Below are 24,262 nucleotides of genomic sequence, written 5' to 3'. Positions count from 1 at the left end.
AGGTTTAAAAATTTCATTGTTTATATGAAATAAAGAAGGAACTAAATTGGTAAGAGTGTAACCTGTCGGCCAGTGGCAATTGAGTTAGTTCCCATTGACCACATGTGATAATTCTGTGACATTTGCATGATATAATGTTGAGTGTCATAATACATTGTTGTGTGTCGCATTGAATGTCGTGTGTCGCATTCTTATGGCGGCACATGACAATTCAACACAACAATGTACAATGACACTTGACATTATATCGCGTAGATGTCATGGCATTGTTGACTGTCTACTTACATTTTGTAAATTGCTTAACCACGACTTAACACATTCAACAAGACAACAAGCAACAACAGTCTATCGTGCAAATGTCACTGAATTGTCGTGGGTCTACCAGTGTGTTTTTCAGAACAGATTATTTTTCTTATATGTAACATAACCTGTCAATATTTTTCTATCTTTGATAAAAAGACGTGTCATACTAAAAGACCATTGTATTGTTTTCATATTATTGAAGTGCTCTGAAGTACTGACAATGAGGTCTAAAGATTTTATTGTTTATATGACATGAAGAAGGAACTGAATTGGTAGAGTGTATTTTTTCCTTTGGGCTCGTTGTTGTGTTTCACGTTGAATGTTGTGTGTCGTGGTTAAGCAATTTAAGTTGGAAATCCACAACATTTGCACGATATAATGTTGAATGTCCTTGTACGTTGTTGTGTGTCACGTTGAATGTTGTGTGTCGCGTTCTTATGGCAACACATGATAATTAACTCAACACGACACACAACATTCAACACAACACTAAACTATGAACAATGACACTAAATTTTTATTGCAATATTTTTTGCCAAAACCAGTAGCATGACAAGGAGATATTCAAATGTTAAAATGTCATGTGTCGTTGTATATTGTTGATTTTCGCGTTGCAATATTGTGTGTCGTGTTGATTGTCTTGTGTCACCCGCAAAGGGTGACACTGGACATTCAATGTGGCACTAATCTGATTCCGTAGTAATCGGTGTTGTTTTTTTTAAATTCTTTGAAACAACTTGTAGCTTTCTGTAAGGGGAAATTAAATACCATGCCGAATCTTCTCCTTAAATTCCTCGATTTCGCCCTAAATTCTGTGGAGGGAGAAGTCATTTCTCTCAAAAATTTTGACCTAGGATGATCCCTGAAATACAGCGTGTTAATTCCCCAAAAGGGGAAACATAGACATTCATGAATAACAGACACAATGCTAATTTGAAAGAACTGGCATCTTATTGGACTCACAACTGTATAGATTATTTGGTCTGTTTAGATCTATGTTACAAGATAGAACTACCATACCAGACAAATTTAGATTTTTTGTGTTCTATAAATGGTTCTGGAATCAATGAACAGAGATTCTAAACTAAATTGGTGCATTTTTTGCACAGTATGTCCTTTTTTATAAACGAAAAAAATAATTATCAAACTAAAGTACATCAAAACCCTTGAAATTTAATAGGGTCATAAAAGTATGTGACTACAGAAAAAAAGCAACTATTCTCATTTTCTCAACATTAGTATCTTGTTAAAATCTTTTCCTTCTCTATGATAATTTGATGATTCTGTTTTATACATAATAATTATTTGCATTCTCTTACTTTTTCTTGCTGATTTGAAACTAGATCTCTAGCAAAGGAAATTGCATCTTACTAGCCAGAAATTTGGATCACTTCGACTAATGATACTGTAAAATGTTTGAAGTTCAGTAAATTAAGTTGAAAAAAAAAACAACTAAACTGACAACATTAATTTTTGCATCATTTAATTATTGAATAATAAACAACAGGGAGGGAAACCAGTATGTCTTCCCAATATTAATAATATTTTGTGTTTTTGACCAAAGTGTCATATTTTGTTGACATGTGTAAGATTGTGTGACATAAAGATATTTTAGTTAGTGTTAGAATCCATATACCTTGCAAAAAATTAGCTTGTATAAAGAAATGTGCATTTCAGCCAATAGTCTGTGCTTATCACTCACTGTCTCCAAGGAATCATGAATCATAAACCTCAATCAGCTGTTTATTTCACACCTTAAATTCCAAAGCAGCATCACATGATTGTCAGTGATGTGATCAATCAATAATAGCTACATCAATCATATTTTGAAACACCATGGTGGTTTATTTGGATGGAACATTTTTGTCGAGCGCTTGCGGAAGTGAAGACATAGTTGTCCAAATGGTTGTTTGGTGTATGTGCAAGTGTGTGTGTCAGTGCGTGCATGTGTCTGTTCGTCTGGATTTGTTTGTCCGTACCATAACTTTGACATGCATTGAGGAATCTTGTTTATTGGCATGAATGTCAACCTCAATGAGACGGAGTGCCATGCACAAACCCCAGGTTCCTATCTCAAAGGTCAAGGTAACAGTTGGAGGTCAAACGTTATGTCAAATCTTGTCCGGCCAAAACTTTGACATTGTTTATATTCGGCATGAATGTTAAAGTGTCATGCACAAACCTCAGATTCCTATCTCAAAGGTCAAGGTCACAGTTGGAGGTCAAAGGTCATGTCAGATCTTGTCCGGCCCATTACTTTGACATGCATTGAGGAATCTTGTTTATATTTGGTATGAATGTTTAGGTCAGTGAGACAGACTCTATCTCAAAGGGCAAGGTAACAGTTAGGGGTCAAAGGGCAGGCTCGACATGTTGCCCGTGGGCATCTAGTTTTAATTAAGTATCGAAATGCCAGTTTTGGTAAATGTATTTGCTGTATATTAGAAAAACTTACCACCTAAACCAGACCACCATTACATTGAAGAAAACAATGTTACCAATATCAAATAAAATAAATTTGATCATTTCAAATGTTATATTTTATTACCCTATAAAGATACATGTATATAACTGTTTTATGTCTGTTGATATAAAGAGAGACCTGCTGAAGTTTTTCACTGTTCTCAAGTCTCCAGCTAGACTGCTGCAATTCGGGTGAATATAATTATGGAAATAGTTGTATTATCTTTCTGCATCTTTATCATATGACAGTAGGGTTTAAGAAGCACACGTTCAGTCTCTCTTCTTCGTTTATTGTCAGTAAGACTTAGTAATGGCCTGGTACTCATGATTATAAAGTACGTGTGCATGTAAACGGTTCTACAAAATTTCGACTAAAGTTTCAGGACTGGACAGTCAACGGGTAATTCAAGGAAATGGCACCAATACATAAGAAAAATTATATTTTTCATGAAATAATGTAAGAATAAAAATAATATTGATACAGTAACATTACATTGAATTTTAAAAAAGAATGGTCTGAACTGAATTCGAACCCATGGTAACAAGAGAAGAAATCAGAGAACATACCATATGCCACCGTGCCATTGGTTAAATACATGTATATTGGTTATTTTAATTAATGCAGTCTACGATATTTTCAGGATACAGAATATCGCGTTTTATAACAAAAATGTCTGAAAATATTGGCGCCAGGTCAGTAACTTTCGGTCAGTATCTCCGTTATTATTTACCTAAATTTGCTGAAATGTCTTTCATTATTTCAGTTCAGTTCAGGTTGATGTCAAATTAGTGGAACATTGAAAAGTGATTCCTAACTGTATATGTGTACATTAAACACTTTATTGAGGAGCTCAGCAACTGAGGCTAGTACGGGTGTTGCTAACGTTGAATTACTTGCTCCTCAACGCTGTGGGTTTTAGGCATTGATTTGCGTTTAAGATTCTTTCCATTTAGAAGCCACCAGTTGACCTAAAATTGTGTCTGTGTGGCTTTAAGCCCAACAAAAACTAGAATCAGACCAGTAGGACTCAAATTGTAAAATCGCCTGAATTTAAATTGGTAAAAAAGCATTTGTATCACAGTATACTTTTGAATCACAGGTACTTTTGAAGTGGCATGCAAATATACCCTGAGAACAATCTTAAAACAGGCATGGTACAATAGAAAATTTTGGAAAATGTTGGGATAGAGAAGCTGGGTCTATGTAAACATTATGTAAACATTGAATATTGAATGAATATGAGCAGAATATTTGTATATTTCATAGACATAAATCATATCTATTTATGTCCAGGTTTATCAAACTCTGTGTTAAATTTACATGTATATATCTTTTTGCGTCCAGGTTTTGGCGGAGAACCTGGTTCCATGCATACATCGAACTCTGTTGGAAATTCCCTCTCTTCAATCACAGGTAACGTTTGCACACTGCACTCATTGTTGTACAGCCATTGTTTTTATTTTCTCTTTTGTGTTTTCAGTTGAAGTTAATTGAGTGAAAATGAAATTTCTGGTTAGCAGGTGAATTGGTATTTTTGTCTGTGTTATGTTTTGGGGATTTTGCTTGTCTGTTTCAGTTATTCTGCTCTTACATATAAATTTTACTGATTTGTAGAATATCTTGAACACGTGCAGTTATAGATCTTTTTAAGCTTGGCCTTGTGGCATAGTTACGCTGTGCTTGGAAAACGATGGAGTCTGTTGATTGGTTGTTTGGTAGCTCCATAAGACCATTGCCTGTGATGTTTGGATGATATCTTAAGTTGTTGATGTCAGTAGTTCAAAGATCAGGGTTAGTAACATGAAAATACCGAGAAAAAAAACAAGGGTAAATATCAAACAGGGAATGCCACATTCCAAAAACGCAGCCTTCCCAAAACGAATCTCTCAGCACGTAGATGTGCACACTGCCAACACATACACTCGCATACAAAGCAAACACACGAGGACAGAATGAGCAAATAAAGGAATACAGTGGGGCACCGCCTTAGAACGGTAAATGGCACAAACACCACTGGGGAGTTTAAACCGGTGGTGAACACCAAACCTCACGAAGTCTGATTTAAGTGTCATATGATTTTGCCTGTTGTCCGTGGGTGAACTTTGATGATTTAGGCGATTTGTTTTGATTGTAGATCTTTTCTGATTGGTTTCAAAATAACAATTTGTTTTATCTACTGTACTAGTTTTTGATCAGAAATGCATATGGAAATTGAAAATCAAGAACCAGTAGTTTTGATCATTTATTGAAGAACACTTACTTTAACACATCCATCAGACTTATAGGCTGTATAATTGGGTAGATGACATCAGTTGCCTTTTTAGCTCACCTGTCACATAGTGACAGGATGAGCTTTTGTGATCGCCCTTCGTCCGTTGTCCGTCAGTTGTCCGTCTGTCCACAATTTCTTTTGAAAATGATAGAGATCACATTTTGCAACCAAATTTAATTAAACTTGCACACAACTTGTACTGGCATAAAACTGACCAGATCCCTTACTGGGTTATAGAGTTATGGTCCCTTAAAGGGCCAAAATTTGCTATTTTTGGCTTGTGAACACGATATAGACCACATTTTGCAATAAAATTTTATTAAACTTGCACACAACTTGTATAATATCTCGGTTACTTTCAAAAACTGGCCAGATCCCTTCATGGGTTCTAGAGTAATGTTCCCTTAAAGGGCCAAAATTTGCTAGTTTTGGCTTGTGAACACGATATAGACCACATTTTGCAATAAAATTTTATTAAACTTGCACACAACTTGTATAATATCTCGGTTACTTTCAAAAACTGGCCAGATCCCTTCATGGGTTCTAGAGTAATGTTCCCTTAAAGGGCCAAAATTTGCTAGTTTTGGCATGTGAACACGATAGAGACCACATTTTGCAATCAACTTTAATCAAACTTGCACACAACTTGTATTGGCATAATATCTCATTTCCTTTCAAAAACTGGCCAGATCCCATCATGGGTTCCAGAGTTATGGTCCCTTAAAGGGCCAAAATTTGCTATTTTTAGCTTGTGAACACGATAGAGACCACATTTTGCAATCAACTTAAATCAAACTTGCACACAACTTGTATTGCATAATATCCCAGTTCCTTTCAAAAACTGGCCAGATCCCATCATGGGTTCCAGAGTTATGGCCCATTAAAGGGCCAAAATTTGCTCTTTTTGGCTTTTGAACTCGATAGAGACCACATTTTGCGATCAACTTTAATCAAGTTTGCACACAACTTGTATTGGCATAATATCTCAGTTCTTCTCGAAAACTAGTCAGATGCCATCATGGGTTACAGAGTTATGGCCCCTTAGAAGGCCAAAATTTGCTATTTTGGCTTTTGCAGCCATATAGAGACTTCATTTTTGGTTTGATTTGATACAAACTTACAAAATATCTTTTACAACAATAAATCATGGATTCCAAGATGAATCTGTCAGATCCAATCATAGGTTCCGGAATTACGGCCCCCAATTGACCCCTGAAAGAGCCAAAATTTGTTAATTTTTACCTTGTGAACATGATAGAAGTGACATTTTATATTTGATTTTAGCCACACTTACACACAACTTAAGTCACAATAAGATCTTGGTTCTTTTCAAAAAATCGGCTAGACTCCATCAAGGGTTCTAGAGTTACTGCCCTTGAAAGGCGCAGAATTTTCTACTTTTGCTCTTTCAGCCATATAGAGGTTTCATTTATGCTTTGATTTGATACAAAATTGTACAGAATGAGGCCTGGATCGAAACTGGGTAATGTTGGGTCAAAAACTAGGTCATCAGGTTAAATCAAAGGAGAAGCTTGTTAACAACCTAGAGGCCACATTAATGAACTTACCTTCATGAAACTTAGTCAGAATGTTTATCTTGATGATTTCTAGGCCAAGTTCAAAACTGCATCATATTGGGTCAAAAACTAGGTCACCGGTCAAATCAAAGGAAAAGCTTGTTAACTCTCTTGTTCATTTTATGTGCATGAAACTTGGTCAGAATGTTTGTCTGCATGAAATGTCGGATGAATTTTTATCTGGGTCATGTGGGTTCAGAAAACTAGGTCACCAGGTCAAATCAAAGAATTAGCTTGTTTACACTCTAGGGGGCACATTTTTTATTCTATCTTCATTAAACATGGTCAGAATGTTTGTTATCACGAAGTCTTGGATGATTTAAAATCTGGGTCAGGTTGGGTTAAAAATTATGTCACTAGGTCAAATCAAAGGAAAAGCTTGTATACACTCTATAGGCCACTTTTTTGCTCCAGTCTTCCCGAAATTTTGTCAGAATGTTTGTTTTCATGAAATTTTGGACATGTTTGAATCTGGGTCATGTGGGTAAAAAACTAGGTCACTAGGTCAGATCAAATAAAATGCTTGTCTACACTCAAGAGGCCACATTTTTTTATCCAGTCTTAGTGAAAATTGGTCAGGATATTTGTGTTTACATTGTTATGGTGTATTACACAGGTGAGCGACCTAGGGCCATCTTGGCCCTCTTGTTGGATTGTTGATCAGGGATGAAGGTCTGCCAAATACTTTGAATGGATTGCACTCAAAACTGCAGAATGTGCAAAGTGGTCAGTGATTATACAAATTCATGCAAATTCACGCAAATCTATGGTTTTGAGGGGTTGTGAGTTCGATGCCCGGGTGGGGTATATTTTCTCAGTGAGGACTTGATAAAAGACTTTGTGTCTGAAATCATTCGTCCTCCACCTCTGAATCATTGTGTGGAAGTTGGCAGTAACTTGCAGAGAACAGGTTCATTGGTATAAAATCTAGGAAGTTACACTGGTTAGATTAACTGTCCTATGTTATATAACTGAAATACTGTTGAAAACGGCATTAACCCAAAACAAACAAACAAAACAGTATAAGATATTTATCATAAGTAACAACAAAGGGAAGTAATTCTAAAAGTGTGCCACATGGTGGTGAACATGCTCTGGACAAACTCATTCTTGAATGACATAATGATCTAGAGACAGGAAGTTGCTTGACTTTACACACATCACATATAACTTTATTTCTATCACTGACGCTGTAAAATTCTTTAAGAACTCATTGAAGGTGGTTGCAGCAGAGTTTATGTCAAGGAAGCAGTCTTTAGGCCATGTGCATGATGCAGGTTAATTTTATATGGAGGATAAATTTTCCAGTACATACCCATAAAACTTATCACGCACATGTTTTTCTATCAATTTAAAAAAAATGGTTTCCAGGCGCATCAGCTAATGCTTGACTGAGGCACTTTTGGCTGCTTTGGCTTGCTTGACTTACACCTAAAAATTATTTATCCACATGTTAACGTTTAGCTTGTTTGGAGATAATATAGTGAATAGTGCAGATGTACATACGGTCAAAGTTTCCTGTTTTACTTAGTGTTTCTTTGCAGAAAGATTCTTTTCTTTGCATTGTGACTGTAGAACTTATTTTGGATTTATTTTTATAGAAGCTTTGGGAAATGTGTCACTTTCAGTATTTTGTGTTGTGTAACTCACCACTTCTTAGTATGTTTTAATTCACAAATGGTACTTCTTATCTGCACAAAAGGCCTATTGTACTATAAATAGAATAATTGAAACCAACCTGCCCACTTAGCTCAATAGGGAAAGCGCAGATCTACGAATTGTGGGACCCTGAGTTCGATCCTCGGGCTGGCCGTATGTTCTCCATGACGATTTGATAAGAGACATTGTGTCTGAAATAATTCATCCTCCACCTCTGGTTCATGTGGGAAAGGTGTCAGTTACTTCCGGAGAACAGGTTTGTACTGGTACAGAATCCAGGAACACTGGTTAGGTTAACTGACCACCTTTACATAATTAAAATACTGCTGAAAAATGGCGTTAAACCCAAAACAAACAAAAGTTACGAAATATAGTATTAAGCAACAGTATTTACAGAGCGGTGTATGAAGCCCTAGACAGGTAAGTGATATCTTTGCATCAGTCTTTAGACTTTAGATTCACATTTTACTTATTCAGCTCAAAAATTTAAAATAAAGGGTGAAAAGCACTAGAAAGATGATATTTATGTATGTTAAATCAAGGTTTTAACATAGAATGCAAAATAAAAAAAAAAATCGCAAGATTTTGCTATATTTGTCTTGTTTGATAAATTTTGTTTTCAGCTGGTTGCACACAAAATAGGAAAGAAATCTGACTGTTAGAATTTTTTTTCAAATCTGTTTCAAATCAATTTTTGCAGAAAGAATGGAGTATTTATCTTGTGTTATCTGATGTTTAAACATGATTCCTTTACTTTATGAACTACTTCTGTGTTTGAATTTGATAAAATAAATTGTTGCGACTCAGCACAACAAAAAAAAACACATCCTTTTACTGTATTTACTGTATTTCTCTTGCCGCGAAGGAAAAAATATTTTCTGTTTTAAAGTGGGTCGTCTCCCTTGAGTGTTGGTATCTGCCAATGGATGATTTTTGTTGATATATAGTCTTTTAGATCTTGGCTAATATAACTAGTAATTATTTTCTACCAAGTGATTTATGCAATGCTTAAGCAGCATTATTTGTTATTTAATTGCTGATTAATATAAAGTTTTCTGTCATATTTTGAGGAAATAACATGAGAATTTATTACTCAGATAAAATGCTTGGCACGCAAACATTATTATTAACATATTCAGCAGGAGAGCATATTGCATGCAGTAAGCTAATAGAAATAATGTTAGCTACACAACGTTTACTACTGAATCTGTCTTCTTCAGCACTAAAGTTTACATGAATCAAGCATTCAGGATCAGTTGTTAGTAAAGGTGGCTGGTCCGGCAGCCATCATCCATTGTCAACAGTTTTTACTTAGCCAGAGTTGAAAATAGAAAGAATCTTTGAACAACTTGTGGCAAACTGCTTCATGGATCTAGTCACCTAACTTTCTTTTTTCCAGCATCAAAATAGCTGAACATGCTGTTTCTTTGACAGTGCATGTTATCTCTCCTGAGTACTACATGCTCAAAAGTGAACTATTGTGATTACTCATTATCTGTCATCTGCCCTATCACCATCAACATTTTCTTTCATCTACAATGCCTATAAAACCATTGTATGGTCCTTTTTTAATGTTGTTGAAGCACCAAACTTGGTCTGTAGCACCCTGGCATGAACAGAATCTAAAGTTTGTTCCGATGATTGCCTGTGCCCACTTAAGTAGGACACCTTTGCTGAAAGTAGAAACAAATCTTTAACCACCACGTTGTAATGAACTGTGTATACTCTAGTGCAGACATTGGAAATTTCTGAGATGCACTCGAGGGTCACCAACCAATTATTAGGCTTATACTGGCTCTTCCCAGGAAAGTGGATCTATACACTAGGCATGTTATAGAATCAGACTGTCTGTTCACAAAGAACTAGACTGTGTTGGCCAGATATGCCTGTATCTAAAAGATTTCTTTCTCAGTTCTAGGGGCTTTCCCTTGCTGTGTCTTTCTGGTCATATTGCTTTGTCCTTGTAGAGGGTGGACAGATCAGTTTGTGTTTGTACATGTAGAGTGTGGCTAGAGAAACTTGAATCACTTACATACCATGATTGTCTAGATTAATGTTCATCAAATCAGATATATACCAATTCTTCATTTTGTACTCATCATTCACTAGGAGCAGCACATAGGGTTTGCCAGTGCTAATAATTTATAAAATAACTTTACATGAACTGCTTTATAGATGTGCACCAAACTTTCTACCTGTTAAGTTTTAAAATAGGAAAACATTTAAAAAAAGAAGCCTTATTAAGTTTGTTGTGATAGGTCTGCTTGACAACCTCTTTCTTGTTTTTGTCTAAGTAGTTAAATTTCAGTATTTTTATGTCCCCCTTCGAAGAAGGAGGGGTATATTGTTTTGCAGATGTAAGTCGGTCGGTATGTTGGTCGGTCCGTTGACCATTCTGTTTCCGGATGATAACTTAAGAATGCTTAGGCCTAGGATCATGAAAGTTGATAGGGAGGTTGGTCATGACCAGCAGATGACCCCTATTGATTTTGAGGTCAGTAGGTCAAAAGTCAAGGTCTCATTGACCCGGAACAGTTAAACAGTTTCCGGATGATAACTCAAGAACACTTTGGTCTAGGATCATGAAAGTTGATAGGGAGGTTGGTGATGACCAGCAGATGACTACTGATTTTGAGGTCAGTAGATTCAAGGTCAAGGTCACAGTTATCTGTAACAGTTGAACGGTTTCCGGATGATAACTCAAGAACGCTTGGGCCTTAGGATCATGAAATTTGATAGGGAGTTGTTCATGACCAGCAGAGGACCCCTATTGATTTTGAGGCCAGAAGGTCAAAGGTCAAGGTCACAGTGACTTGGAACAGTTGAACAGTTTCCGGATGATAACTCAAGAAGGCTTGGGTCAAGGATCATGAAATTTGATAGGGAGTTTGGTCATGACTAGCAGATGATCTCTATTGATTTTGAGGTCAGTACGTTCAAAGTCAAGGTCACAGTGACCAGGAACAGTTAACAGTTTCCAGATGATAACTCAAGAAGCATTGGGCCTAGGATCATGAAAGTTGATTGGGAGGTTGGTCATGACCAGCAGATGACCCCTTTTGATTTTGAGGTCAGTAGGTCAGATGTCAAGGTCACGGTGACTTGGAACAGTTAAACAGTTCCTGTACAATAACTTGAGATCATTTGTACCTAGGACCTTGAAACTTAATAATGAGGTTGGTCATGACATGCAGATGACCCCTTTTGATTTTGAGGTCAGTAGCTCAAAGGTCAAGGTCACATTGACCAGGAACAATTAGACCATTTCTGGATGAGAACTCCATGGGCCTAGGATCATGAAAGTTGATTTGGAGGTTGGTCATAACAAGCAGATGACCCTTATTGATTTTGTAGTCAGTAGGTCAAAGGTCAAGGGCACAGTGACCATGAACAGTTAAACCATTTTACGGGCAATAACTTGAGAACGCTTGGGCATAGGATCTTGAAACTTAATAGGAAGGTTAATCATGACCAGCAGATGACCCCTATTGATTTTGAGGTCAATAGGTCAAATGTCAAGGCCACACTGATCTAGAAAAGTAGAATTTTCTTGTACAGTGACCAAATAATTTCTGATCTTAATGCATCAAGGTGGGCATTTCGTGTTCTACGAGCACTTGTTTTGTATTAAGTGAGTTTTTCTTCTTGGTAAGTTTATCCCGACATATTCTATGCTGTAAGGTCAAATCAGGTGAATGACTGAAGGTACAGTCTTCATGGCCCTCTTGAAAAAAAAGCTGCTTGTAGGATGGCCTAGTTTTCATGTGTTTTTGTGCCCCCTTAATATTTTTTTGAGGGAGGCTCTTAGATTTGCCCTTGTCCATGCATCCTGTCCATCCAAAGTTGTGTTGTGCATATCTCAAAAAGTATTTGACCTAGCATCATGATCAATCCTCACAGGATTGTTATTCAGCATGTGAAGTTGTGCACCTGGTGTTTTAATTTGGATTTCACACAGTCTGGGCGCCTTTGTGGTTGATTGGTTATGGTTGCTGACTCAGATCACTTGCCCCTCATCGATGTGGTTTGAGCCTCACTCGGGGGCATTGAATTCTTCATGTGAGGAAGCCATCAAGCTGGCTTACGGAAGGTCGGTTCTACCCAGGTGCCCGCTTATGACGAAATAATGCACGGAGGGGCACCTGGGGTCTTCCTCCACCATTAAAGCTGGAAAGTCGCCATATGACCTATAATTGTGTCGATGTGACGTTAAACCCATAAATAAATAAATTCACACAGTCAGACTAGAGTTATGGCCCTTGACTTAGTCAAAAATATACATACAGGGATAGGAATGGAGGCAACAGTGGGCACACATCTAGTTATACGTCCTGTTTTGAGGTGTGAAACTAATCATGGCTCTTTACCTTGTTTTTTTTATTTCTTCACAAGCCTTTATTGTCGAGCCTGATTGTGGTGAGCTCGACTTAGTCGTCACTTTTGGCGGGTCGGTGCACGTGCATGGGTCTGTCCGATTTTGTCCAGACCATAACTTTGATATGCATGGACCAATCTTGTTCATATTTAGCATGAATGTTAACCTCAATGAGGAGTGTCATGTGCGAACCCCATGTTCCTACCTCAAAGATCAAGGTCACAGTTGGAGATCAAAGGTCAAATTTAAGTTTGTCTGGAGCATTTCTTCTTCATGCATGGTGGGATTTTGATGTAACTTGACATGAATGTTCACCATTATGAGACGGAGTGTCATGCACAAGAACCAGGTCCCTAGGTCTAAGGTCAAGGTCACACTTAGAGGCCAAAGGTCAGATACAAGAATGACATTGTCTGGAGTATTTCTTCTTCATGCATAAGAGGATTTTGATGTAACTTGGCACATATGTTCAACACCATGAGGCAACCTTGTTTTTAGAATTACTAATTTGTTATTACTATAAATAACTTATATTGTAACTTTTTTAGTACTGTGTATAGTATATAAATAGTATAGTGGGGAAAAATGAGACCACTTTTCTGTGGTACAACATGCATGTTACATCCAATTTTTAGGTGTATTTTGACTTATCTCTACCGAGGTAAGGAGTTTTGTGTGGACTTATATTAGAACGGTTTTTTTAGCACACCTGTCACAAAGTGACAAGGTGAGCTTTTGTGATCGCGCAGCGTCCGTCGTCTGTCCGTCAGTCCGTTCGTGCGTGCGTAAACTTTTGCTTGTGACCACTCTAGACGTCACATTTTTTCATGGGATCTTTATGAAAATTGGTCAGAATGTTTCCCTTGATGATATCTAGGTCAAGTTCGAAACTGGGTCACGTGCGTTCAAAAACTAGGTCAGTAGGTCTAAAAATAGAAAAACCTTGTGACCTCTCTAGAGGCCATATATTTCATAAGATCTTCATGAAAATTGGTCAGGATGTTAACCTTGATGATATCTAGGTCAAGTTCGAAAGTGGGTCACGTGGCCTCAAAAACTAGGTCAGTAGGTCAAATAATAGGAAAACCTTGTGATCTCTCTGGAGGCCATATTTTTCATGGGATCTGTATGAAAGTTGGTCTGAATGTTCATCTTGATGATATCTAGGTCAAGTTTGAAAGTGGGTCACGTGCCTTCAAAAACTAGGTCAGTAGGTCAAATAATAGAAAAATCTTGTGACCTCTCTAGAGGCCATACTTGTGAATGGATCTTCATAAAAATTGGTCAGAATGTTCATCTTGATGATATCTAGGTCAAGTTCGAAACTGGGTCACGTGCGGTCAAAAACTAGGTCAGTAGGTCTAAAAATAGAAAAACCTTATGACCTCTCTAGAGGCCATATATTTCATGAGATCTTCATGAAAATTGGTCAAAATGTTCATCTTGATGATATCTAGGTCAAGTTCGAAAGTGGGTCTCATGCCATCAAAAGCTAGGTCAGTAGGTCAAATAATAGAAAAACCTTGTGACCTCTTTAGAGGCCATATTTTTCATGGGATCTGTATGAAAGTTGGTCTGAATGTTCATATTGATGATATCTAGGCCAAGTACGAAAGTGGGTCACGTGCCTTTAAAAACTAGGTCAGTAGGTCAAATAATAGAAAAACCTTGTGACCTCTCTAGAGGCCATATTTTTCGTGGGATCTGTATGGAAGTTGGTCTGAATGTTCATCTTGATGATATCTAGGTCAAGTTCGAAACAGGGTCATGTGCGATCAAAAACTAGGTCAGTAGGTCTAAAAATAGAAAAACCTTGTGACTCTCTAGAGGCCATACTTGTGAATGGATCTCAATAAAAATTGGTCAGAATGTTCATCTTGATGATATCTAGGTCAAGTTCAAAAGTGGGTCACATGCCCTCAAAAAGTAGGTCAGTAGGTCAAATAATGAAAAAACGTTGTGACCTCTCTAGAGGCCATATTTTTCATGGGATCTATATGAAAGTCAGTCTGAATGTTTATCTTGATGATATATAGGTCAAGTTTGAAACTGGGTCAGCTGTGATCAAAAACTAGGTCAGTAGGTCTTAAAATAGAAAAACCTTGTGACCTCTCTAGAGGCCATACCCTTGAATGGATCTTCATGAAAATTGGTCAGAATGTTCACCTTGATGATATCTAGGTCAAGTTTGAAACTGGGTCACGTGCCATCAAAAACTAGGTCAGCAGGTCAAATAATAAAAAAACGTTGTGACCTCTCTAGAGGCCATATTTTTCATGGGATCTGTATGAAAGTTTGTCTGAATGTTCATCTTGATGATATCTAGGTCGGGTATGAAACTGGGTCAACTGTGGTCAAAAACTAGGCCAGTAGGTCTAAAATTAGAAAAATGTTTTGACCTCTCTAGAGGCCATATTTTTCAATGGATCTTCATGAAAATTGATCTGAATGTTCACCTTGATGATATCTAGGTCAGGTTTCGAAACTGGGTCACATGCGGTCAAAAACTAGGCCAGTAGGTATAAAAATAGAAAAACCTTGTGACCTCTCTAGAGGCCATATATTTCATGAGATCTTCATGAAAATTAGTGAGAATGTTCACCTTGATGATATCTAGATAAAGTTCAAAACAGGGTCACGTACCTTCGAAAACTAGGTCAATAGGTCAAGTAATAGAAAAACCTTGTGACCTCTCTAGAGACCACATTTTTCAATGGATCTTCATGAAAATTGGTCAGAATTTTTATCTTGATAATATCTAGGTCAAGTTCAAAACTGGGTCACATGAGCTCAAAAACTATGTCAAATATTAGAAAAAACGATGTCATACTCAAAACTGGGTCATGTGGGAAGAGGTGAGCGATTCAGGACCATCATGGTCCTCTTGTTTTTAGCTCACCTGAGCACAAAATGCTCAAGGTGAGCTTTTGTGATCGCCCTGTGTCCGTCGTCCGTCCGTCTATCCGTCATCAACAATTTGACTGTTAACACTCCAGAGGTCACAATTTTGACCTAATCTTAATGAAACTTGGTCAGAATGTTACCCTCAATAAAATCTTGGACGAGTTTGATATTGGGTCATCTGGGGTCAAAAACTAGGTCACCAGGTCAGATCAAAGGAAAAGCTTGTTAACACTCTAGAGGTCACAATTTTGGCCAAATCTTAATGAAACTTGGTCAGAATGTTACCCTCAATAAAATCTTGGAAGATTTTGATATTGGGTCATCTGGGGTCAAAAACTAGGTCACCAAGTCAAATCAAAGGAAAGCTTGTTAACACTGTAGTGGCCACATTTATGACGTATTTTAATGAAACTTGGTCAAAATGTTAATCTTGATGATCTATAGGTCAAGTTTAAATCTGGGTCAGGTGGGATCAAAAACTAGGTTACTAGGTCAAATCAAAGGAAAAGCTTGTTAACACTCTAGAGGCCACATTTATGACTGTATCTTCCTGAAACTTAATTAGAATGTTAATCTTGATGATCTTTAGGTCAATTTTGAATCTGGGTCATGTGGGGTCAAAAACTAGGTCACCGGGTCAAATCAAAGGAAAAGCTAATTAACACTTTAGAGGCTACATTTATGACCATATCTTAATGAAACTTGGTCAGAATGTTGATCTTGATGATTTTTAGGTCAATAGGTCAGGTGAGCGATACAGGACCTTCATGGCCCTCTTGTTTTATAATTGGTCAAAAAAAATTCCATATGAAAATACAGGTGCTATATAGTGTAAATCAGTTCTGACACCGCCAAATAGTATAATAAATGTTACTTTTTTAAACAGCTGGCGGGCTCGACATTCTGCCCGTGGGCATATGCAGATTGTATTTCTAGTACTTGAATTAACCTTCACCTCAAGTTTTTTGCCATACTTGAATTTTATTTTACAGTATATTACATATATTAAAGATGATAGTTACTTTATAATCATATATTTCTTAGAAACTCCCAGTGTATTACTGTTTAGCATTAACTTGGATAAAATGTAAACTCTATATATTGTTCATTTTGCAACTGGCTATATTTGCAATTTTGGCAGAACTCATGCATATGTTAACGCCAATCAGAGAATTTGCTTGTTATGCACAACATGTTCAATATGTATCCAAATTATGGTGTTTAGGATAAGTTTCTCCACAATGTTTCATATTTTTCATTTACAGTAGCAGTATTATGTTTTCTCCACTGCCTCCACCTGAAAAAGTACCTGTTGCCATTCATAGCATTATTATAAGCATTGTACAGATTTGGAACAACTAACATAGTTTTTCTGCAATCTCAATAGAATAATGTAGGTGGATTCTCAAATTGTACAAAAGTTAACAAAATTAAACTGACAAGCACTGCAATCATTTGTTAAGGAGGTAGGTTACCTTGATATTTGTAAGTGCGCATGTCCAACCGGAAGTTAATGTGACGATTTACGACGACGTTTACGACAAACTAAATGTGTTTGTATATCCATTCTTCTGGAAATAAATCTTGAACCTGCCTCCGATCTTATGTTTAATGGTTTAATAATGCAGAAATAATGAAAGAATTGCCGCAGAAACACTTCAAAACATTAATTTAACTTTATTTTAGAAAAAGTTCGATCTTTCATTATAATATTTTGCCAGCGGATGCTTACAAATTTTAAGTGAAACAGCTTTCTTGTCCAAGAGAGGTGTGTAAAGCGAAAAACTATCATTACACATTGCGTTTATTCTTTAAATGTGAAGGATCGGTAACAGATTAAGGAGATCAGACAGTGAAAAACTATACTAAATGGATATCTCTAACCATGAATAAGGAGACATACATATTTCAGAAAGGAAATATGAGGTAAAAGAACAATCATATATATTTTATTCCTTGAAATAAACATGGCGGCAAAATATTTTAGAAAAACTGTGCACGTGTTCTGCGCATTATAATGTTTGACGACATTTTCTTGAAAAAGTAACGCTTGTGTGCACTATTTTGGCATTTCTTTGATTTGAAAATAAATATTTTATAGCAATTTAGGTTGCATACGATACCAAAATTTTGCACCAAAAATGTTCACTCATTTTCTTCCAAAGCACTGTGGAGATAGGGTTCAGTGTAGCTTTCATGCTCGCAAGTTTACTTACAGATATATCTTTTCAACTTTTATCATATATATTTTATGTCCTTGCATTTCGAAAGCTGTTTCGAGGATTCTGATTTTTCACGTAAAGTTCTAATTTCAATTTGCGGAAGTATCTTTAACACTGTCATTTTTATGCTCCCCTTTGAAGAAGGAGGGGTATATTGTTTTGCAGATGTCGGTCGGTCAGTCGGTCTGTATGTAGACCAATCCATTTCCGGATGATAACTCAAGAATGCTTTGGCCTAGGATCATGAAAGTTGATAGGGAGGTTGGTCATGACCAGCAGATGACCCCTATTGATTTTGAGATAAGTAGGTCAAAGGTCAAGGTCACAGTGACCCTGAACAGTAAAAGGTTTCCAGATGATACCTCAAGAACACTTGGGCCTAGGATCATGAAAATTGATAGGGAGGTTGGTCATTTTCAGCAGATGATCCCTATTGATTTTGAGATCAGTAGGTCAAAGGTCAAGGACACAGTGACCCTGAACAGTTAAACGGTTTCTGGTTGATAACTGAAGAACGCTTGGGCCTAGGATCATGAAAATTGATAGGGAGGTTGGTCATGACCAGCAGGTGACCGTTAAAGATTTTGAGATCAGTAGGTCAAGGATCAAGGTCACAATGACCCTGAACAGTTAAATGGTTTCCGGATGATAACTCAAGAATGCTTGGGCCTAGGAGCATGAAAGTTGATAGGGAGGTTGGTCATGACCAGCAGATGACCCCTATTGATTTGAGGCCATTAGGTCAAATGTCAAGGTCACAGTGACCAGGAACAGTTATAACAGTTTCCGGATGATAACTCAGGAACGCTTGGGCCTAGGATCATGAAAATCGATAGGAGGTTAATCATGACCAGCAGATGACCCTATCAGATTTGAGGTCAGTAGGTCATAAAGTCAAAGGTTTTGGTGACTAGTTGAACCTTGTAGTGTTAAACGGTTTACGAGCGAGGAAGGTCACTTGAACCGAAAAGACTTTGGTACCTAGTTCCTGAAACTGCATCAAGGGGGTTGTTTCACTTGATCAGCATGCATAACTCCCCTACAGGATTCTGAGTGTAGTAGGTCAGAGGTACAATCAAGACTCGAAAGGATAAACGTTTTAGGAAATGACTGAATCTATCGAAGAAACGCTTTGGGTTATGGATCACGAAAACTTATAGGGTGGTTTGATAAATGTCAGCAGTGAAACCCTTATTGCATTTCGAGGTCAATAGATCAAAGGTAAGGCACATGATTTTACCACGAAAAAGATAGAACTTGTTGTGGTACAGTGATCAAATTTAAGTATTTCTCTTATCACTTGCTTGCAATTAACTGAATGTCCATCAAGTGCGGGACCATTTGTTTTGCTTAGGCTTGCTTGTTTATTCATGGGCACTTTCTGAGCATTGTTTAATTGAATACTGCTCACCTATTAGCACCACCATGCAAGAATTCCATTTCTTTTTGTAAATATCCACGAAATAGTTGGTAATTATTATTTTCAGACATCGTATTTATCAACATGACCTTAGTGACTGTACATGGAAATAACTATGGTTTTGAGTAGGGTTAAAAATTCAAACTGATTTGTTTCATCTGAAGGAATCAAAGCATGCGAAACTGTCAATTGTCACAATAAGACGATGCGAAGATAAAGAAAATCACTTACTATTCAGGTTGGATTGTGTAGCCATGAGCAATTTCATTTAAACGTTAAACTATCTTATTCAAGTTTCAATCATGTGACCTGCTCAAAAAAATTATCTCAAGGATGATAGCCAGCAAAAATCATGGTGCTTTCCTTTATTAGTACTCATAGAGGCGGCTCTGCTATAAATTGTTGAACTTTGCTGTCAAAGTATGCGTGATGTTGTATACACACAATAAAATACGCAGTTACTGTCACAGGATTACTGGCTCTTTCTATTTTGATATCAACATTTTGTTAAAAGTGGAGATGCCAAAAGAACACACTTAATAATATATAAGTGCTATATAAATATTATTCCTTGTATCGTATTGTGCAAGTTCATTGTGTTCTTGCATCCAACCTTTCGTAATCTTATCCTTATAAATTTATCTGCTTATTGACCTAACAATTCAGTGGTGGCCCTATTACAAATAGTAGTTATTATATATTATATAGTGTAATCCCGATGGTAGGAATTTTCATTACACTTATAACTGTAATAATGGACATGTAACTTATTGTGTTACAAAACAGACTTACATAATGCATGTACTAAGACCTTGTATATTACGGGCCTCCGTGGCTGAGTGGCTGACTTAGAATCACTTGCCCCTTACTGATGTGGGTTGGAACCTCACTCGGGGCGTTGAATTCTTCATGTGAGGAACCCATCCAGCTGACTTACAGAAGGTTGGTGGTTCTACCCAGGTGCCCGCTCGAGATGAAATAATGCACAGAGGGGCACCCCAGGGGTCTTCCTGCACCATCAGAATTGCAAAGTCACCATATGACCTATAATAGTGTTTGTGCGACTTTAAACCCAACAAAAACAAAGACCTGGTTTATCAGTTCATTCAGTGCAGTGGTAAATCAGGCGAGGGTCATTTTTTCCATGTAATTACCAGAACTCAACTGTGATGAACCAGTTACTAATTAAAACAATTAGAATGTTCCAAAATCAGATGGAGACTGTTCCAAACCATTGCAGATTCAGTTTAACATATTTTATGATACGTTTGCTTTGATAACTGTTTAAGTATTTCACAATATTTCTTTGTAATGGAGGATTGTATTTTCAGGATGAAATGTTTCCTGCAAAGTTGTTGTTATTGATTGATTTTGCCACAATTGGTATGACAGTGGTGTTTATGAGTCGGTTTTATAGATATTAAACAATTCCCTAGACAACTTTGATAGCTTGTTTCATTGATTAGCACTTTTTGACCATTGCCTGTTTTAATATAAAGCTAAGATGTTACTGCTGCATAGTATACTTGTTTAGCTTTTTGTATGTACCAATTCCATACCAAATTGAAATATTTGCCCTCAATTTCTGAAATGAAAATATATACTTTGCATGTTTACTTTTTTGCATCAGAGGAAGGTTATTGTTGTAAATGATTATTCATAAGAAAAGATTTTGAATGGAAGTTGCATTATGTATTCATTGGTAAAAATATTCTTTTTGTCTGAAAGAACATGAAATTCCCCCGTTAATTTGTACTAATTTATTTTAGGCCGATTGTGAAGCAAGTTCTTTATCCTGTATTACTCATTCTTGACACTTCATTCCTGATAGTATCCAGTGCAGCCAGTTTCCCTTTTAATGCTGAGCACCAGCCTAGGGAGCTAATGGTACCCTTTTTCACGTCTTTAGTGTTACACAGCTAGGGATCAACCTGTGGTCTCCCGCACTTGGAGCAGACAGTTCTAACACTAGGCTATCAAGGCAGTACAGTTCCGCTCTCGGGGGTACAGGCACATGTCCCTGAAAACAATGCACTTAATTTTGGCATGTTTGTGAGATATAATGTAGGGTAGGACCGAAATGGCTTGTTTAACATGTTCATGATTGTCAGTATGTATAATGTCTCTTGGCAAGAATCAATCGTCTGTCCCTCTTTAAAATTGTCCGTGTGTCTGTCCATAGCAAAATTATTTTCTGCTCGGTATCTTTTTTATGGCTCCTTCATTGGAGGCATAAAGTAGTTTGACTGTCCGTCCGTCTGTCTGTTTCCAATTGATAACAGAAGAATGCTTTGGCCTACAGGCATCAAATTTCATAGGATGATTGCCTATGGTTATTAAAGGACTCCTTTTGTTTTGGGGGTCAGTAAGTCAAAGGTCAAGGTCACAGTGACCTTGAAACTGAAATTTTTTTCCAGTAGATAACAGAAGAACGCTTTGTTCTACAGGCATCAAACTTCATAGGATGATTGCCTGTGGTCAGTAGATGGACCCTATTGTGTTTGGGCTGAGTAGGTCAAAGGTCAAGGTCACAGTGACCTTGAGACTGAAAACATTTCCTGTTGATAACTGAAGAACGCTTTGACCTACAGTGGTCAAACTTCATAGGATGATTGCATGTGGTCAGTTGAAGATTTCCATTGTTTTGGGAGTCAAGGTCATAGGTCAAGGTTCCAGTGACCTTGAGACTGAAAATGAAAATACAGAAAAACTGAAGAACACTTTGGGCTACAGTTGTATTTCACTGGTACAGCCAGCTGCTAAGTTCATACTCTAGAATCAGGTAACAGTAATTTGAGCAGTTCTGACCATTTAACAATGTTAGAAGAACTATATTATTTTTATCGAGCCCGTTTGCGAAACCATAACTTTGACATGCATGGAGCAATCTTGTTTATATTTGGCATGAATGTTAAACTCAGTGAGACGGAGTGTCATGTGCATACCCCAGGTTCCTATCTCAAAGGTCAAAGTCACAGTTGGAGGTCAAAGGTCATGTCAGATCTTGTCTGGCCCATAACTTTGACATGCATTGAGAAATCTTGTTTATATTTGGTATAAATGTTTAACTCAATGAGACTGAGTGTCATGTGCAAATCCCAGGTTCCTATCTCAAAGGTCAAGGTCACAGTTAGGGTCAAAGTTCATTTTAGAGCTTTTCCAGGCCATAACTTTGATAAGTATGGAGCAATCTTTTTTTTTTCTTTTGCATAAATGTTCACTTCTATGAGACGGAGTGTTGTGCGCAAACTTCGGGTTCCTATCTCAAAGTTCAAAAGTCATACTTTGGGGTCAAAGGTTATTTTAGAGCTTGTCAGGGCTATAACTTTTTTTACTTCGCATAAATGTTTGCCTTAATGAGACGGAGTGTCACGTGCATCTCCCAGACCCCTACCTCAAAGGTCAAGGTCATACTTAGAGCTCAAAGGTTAAAACTTGGTGCTGTTAGTCCTTTTGACAACTGGCAGGCTCATGTTGCCCATGGGCATCTAGTTCTTGTTTACACGAAAATTGCTGTTAGCTAAACAAAGTCAATATGCCAGTGGTCCGGAGAACTCTGAAGGGTTATTGTGACAAAATTATTCAAGTTTACTTTTAAAATGTAGTCAGGTGATACTGTTTTCAAGGGAAAAACTAGGTAAAACCATCGGATTTGAAAAATATCTTCCGTAGTTGTTGTTAATTTTATATTGGGACTCTTTTTTCCCTCATGTTGTTTACTATTTTTCAGAAAGAAATTAGCAAATTCTATATATAACAATTATTTAATGTGTAAATAAGGTGAGTAAATAATGCAAGGGAGTGCCAATTTGTTATGAAAACTTAAAACAAATACAAACTTTGAGTTAGGAAAATTTGCCTGAAATATATGAAATAGACATTTAGACAGGTGATATAGAATTGTTTGATGCGTCTAATTTGTCTCTTTTGGCTGCGATTTAACTGATTGCTATTGAGAAACTTTTTCAAATGCGACATGTAGTTTTATCATAGTTCAGTCAGGTGATAACTTCTGCGTAATTACATAAAACAGATTCATTTTTGAAATATACAAGATATATACCAGTAATCATACACTTTTTAACCTCATTCCATGGTGACTGTTTTTTTTTTTCAAACTCAACTTTACCTGCTTCGGGCAATAGGGCAATGGCTAATATGGAATTGTCTGGTGTTGATGTTTCATGAATGTCTAATAATTCATAATAATTCAGGTCAAGTACATACGATCATCCTCGTTACTCATTCTTGTTAACTGTTTAGTGATTCATGACATCTACAGCCAGACATCTATAAAGCATTAGTGAGGCACCAGTGCCATATATAGTGTATTGATTGCTGCCAGAACAAATCTACATAGCTGATTGATACTGCTTCACATCACTGAAACACTTTTACACAATAATGTTGCCACAATCACTATATAAACAGATGAAAGGCAGAATCAGTGGTGTCCAGCATGATAAGGGTTAACATTATCTTTTTCATTTTGGGTTAAGCACGGTTTTTCAGCAGTATTTCAGTTACATAATGGAAGGCAGTTAAGGTAACCAGGGTTTCTGGATTCTGTACCAGTTCTCAAGTGTGTTCTCTGCAAGTAACTGCCAACTTTCCCACATGAATCAGAGGTGGAGGATGAATGATTTCAGACCGAAAATTGTCTTTTTAAATATCAAATTGCCACGTAGAACCAACGTCTTGCCGGAGGATCGAACTCACTACTCCGCATCCCATAGATGTGCGCTTTCCCTACTGAGCTAAGGGGGCAGGCTTTAACATTATCTAATGTGAGATTCTCTACATTTAAGAACATATTTTTGAAAAATGAAGAAAAAAAGATCAATTTTCATCTCTTCTGCAGGTTCATTTTTAGAAACATGAAAAGTATTCTGAATTTGACATTATAGGAATATTGTTGGATTCAGAGTGAACTTTCCTTGGTGTCCTTGAAGTAAAGGTACTCACCTGAAACCTTCACATTACAGAGATCGTTTAAACAATAGCAAGTAATCCTTCAGTGAAATGCAGATGGCAGGCATGCTAAATATGAATATAACCTTTATTGG

General features: G+C 37.0%; 1 protein-coding gene across 18 annotated transcripts in view; it reads left to right on the top strand.

The window, feature by feature from the left end:
- LOC123566323 (protein unc-13 homolog A-like) overlaps positions 1–24,262 on the top strand; it is a 190,886-nt gene that overhangs the window by 11,099 nt on the left and 155,525 nt on the right. For 17 of the 18 annotated variants that reach the window (XR_008372061.1, XR_008372060.1, XR_008372062.1 and 14 more), the window contains exon 3: positions 4,112–4,180. The exons of the other annotated variant lie outside the window; for it this stretch is intronic. Coding sequence is in view for 14 of the 17 variants with exons in the window: in XM_053549994.1 (XP_053405969.1) it covers positions 4,112–4,180 (69 nt within the window). In the remaining 3 variants the exon portion in view is untranslated. The remainder of the gene's footprint in view (positions 1–4,111; positions 4,181–24,262) is intronic. 18 annotated transcript variants of the gene reach the window in all.

This window comes from Mercenaria mercenaria, chromosome 8 (assembly GCF_021730395.1).
Source record: "Mercenaria mercenaria strain notata chromosome 8, MADL_Memer_1, whole genome shotgun sequence".
NCBI lineage: Eukaryota > Metazoa > Mollusca > Bivalvia > Venerida > Veneridae > Mercenaria > Mercenaria mercenaria.
This window is presented reverse-complemented; position numbering and strand designations above follow the sequence as displayed.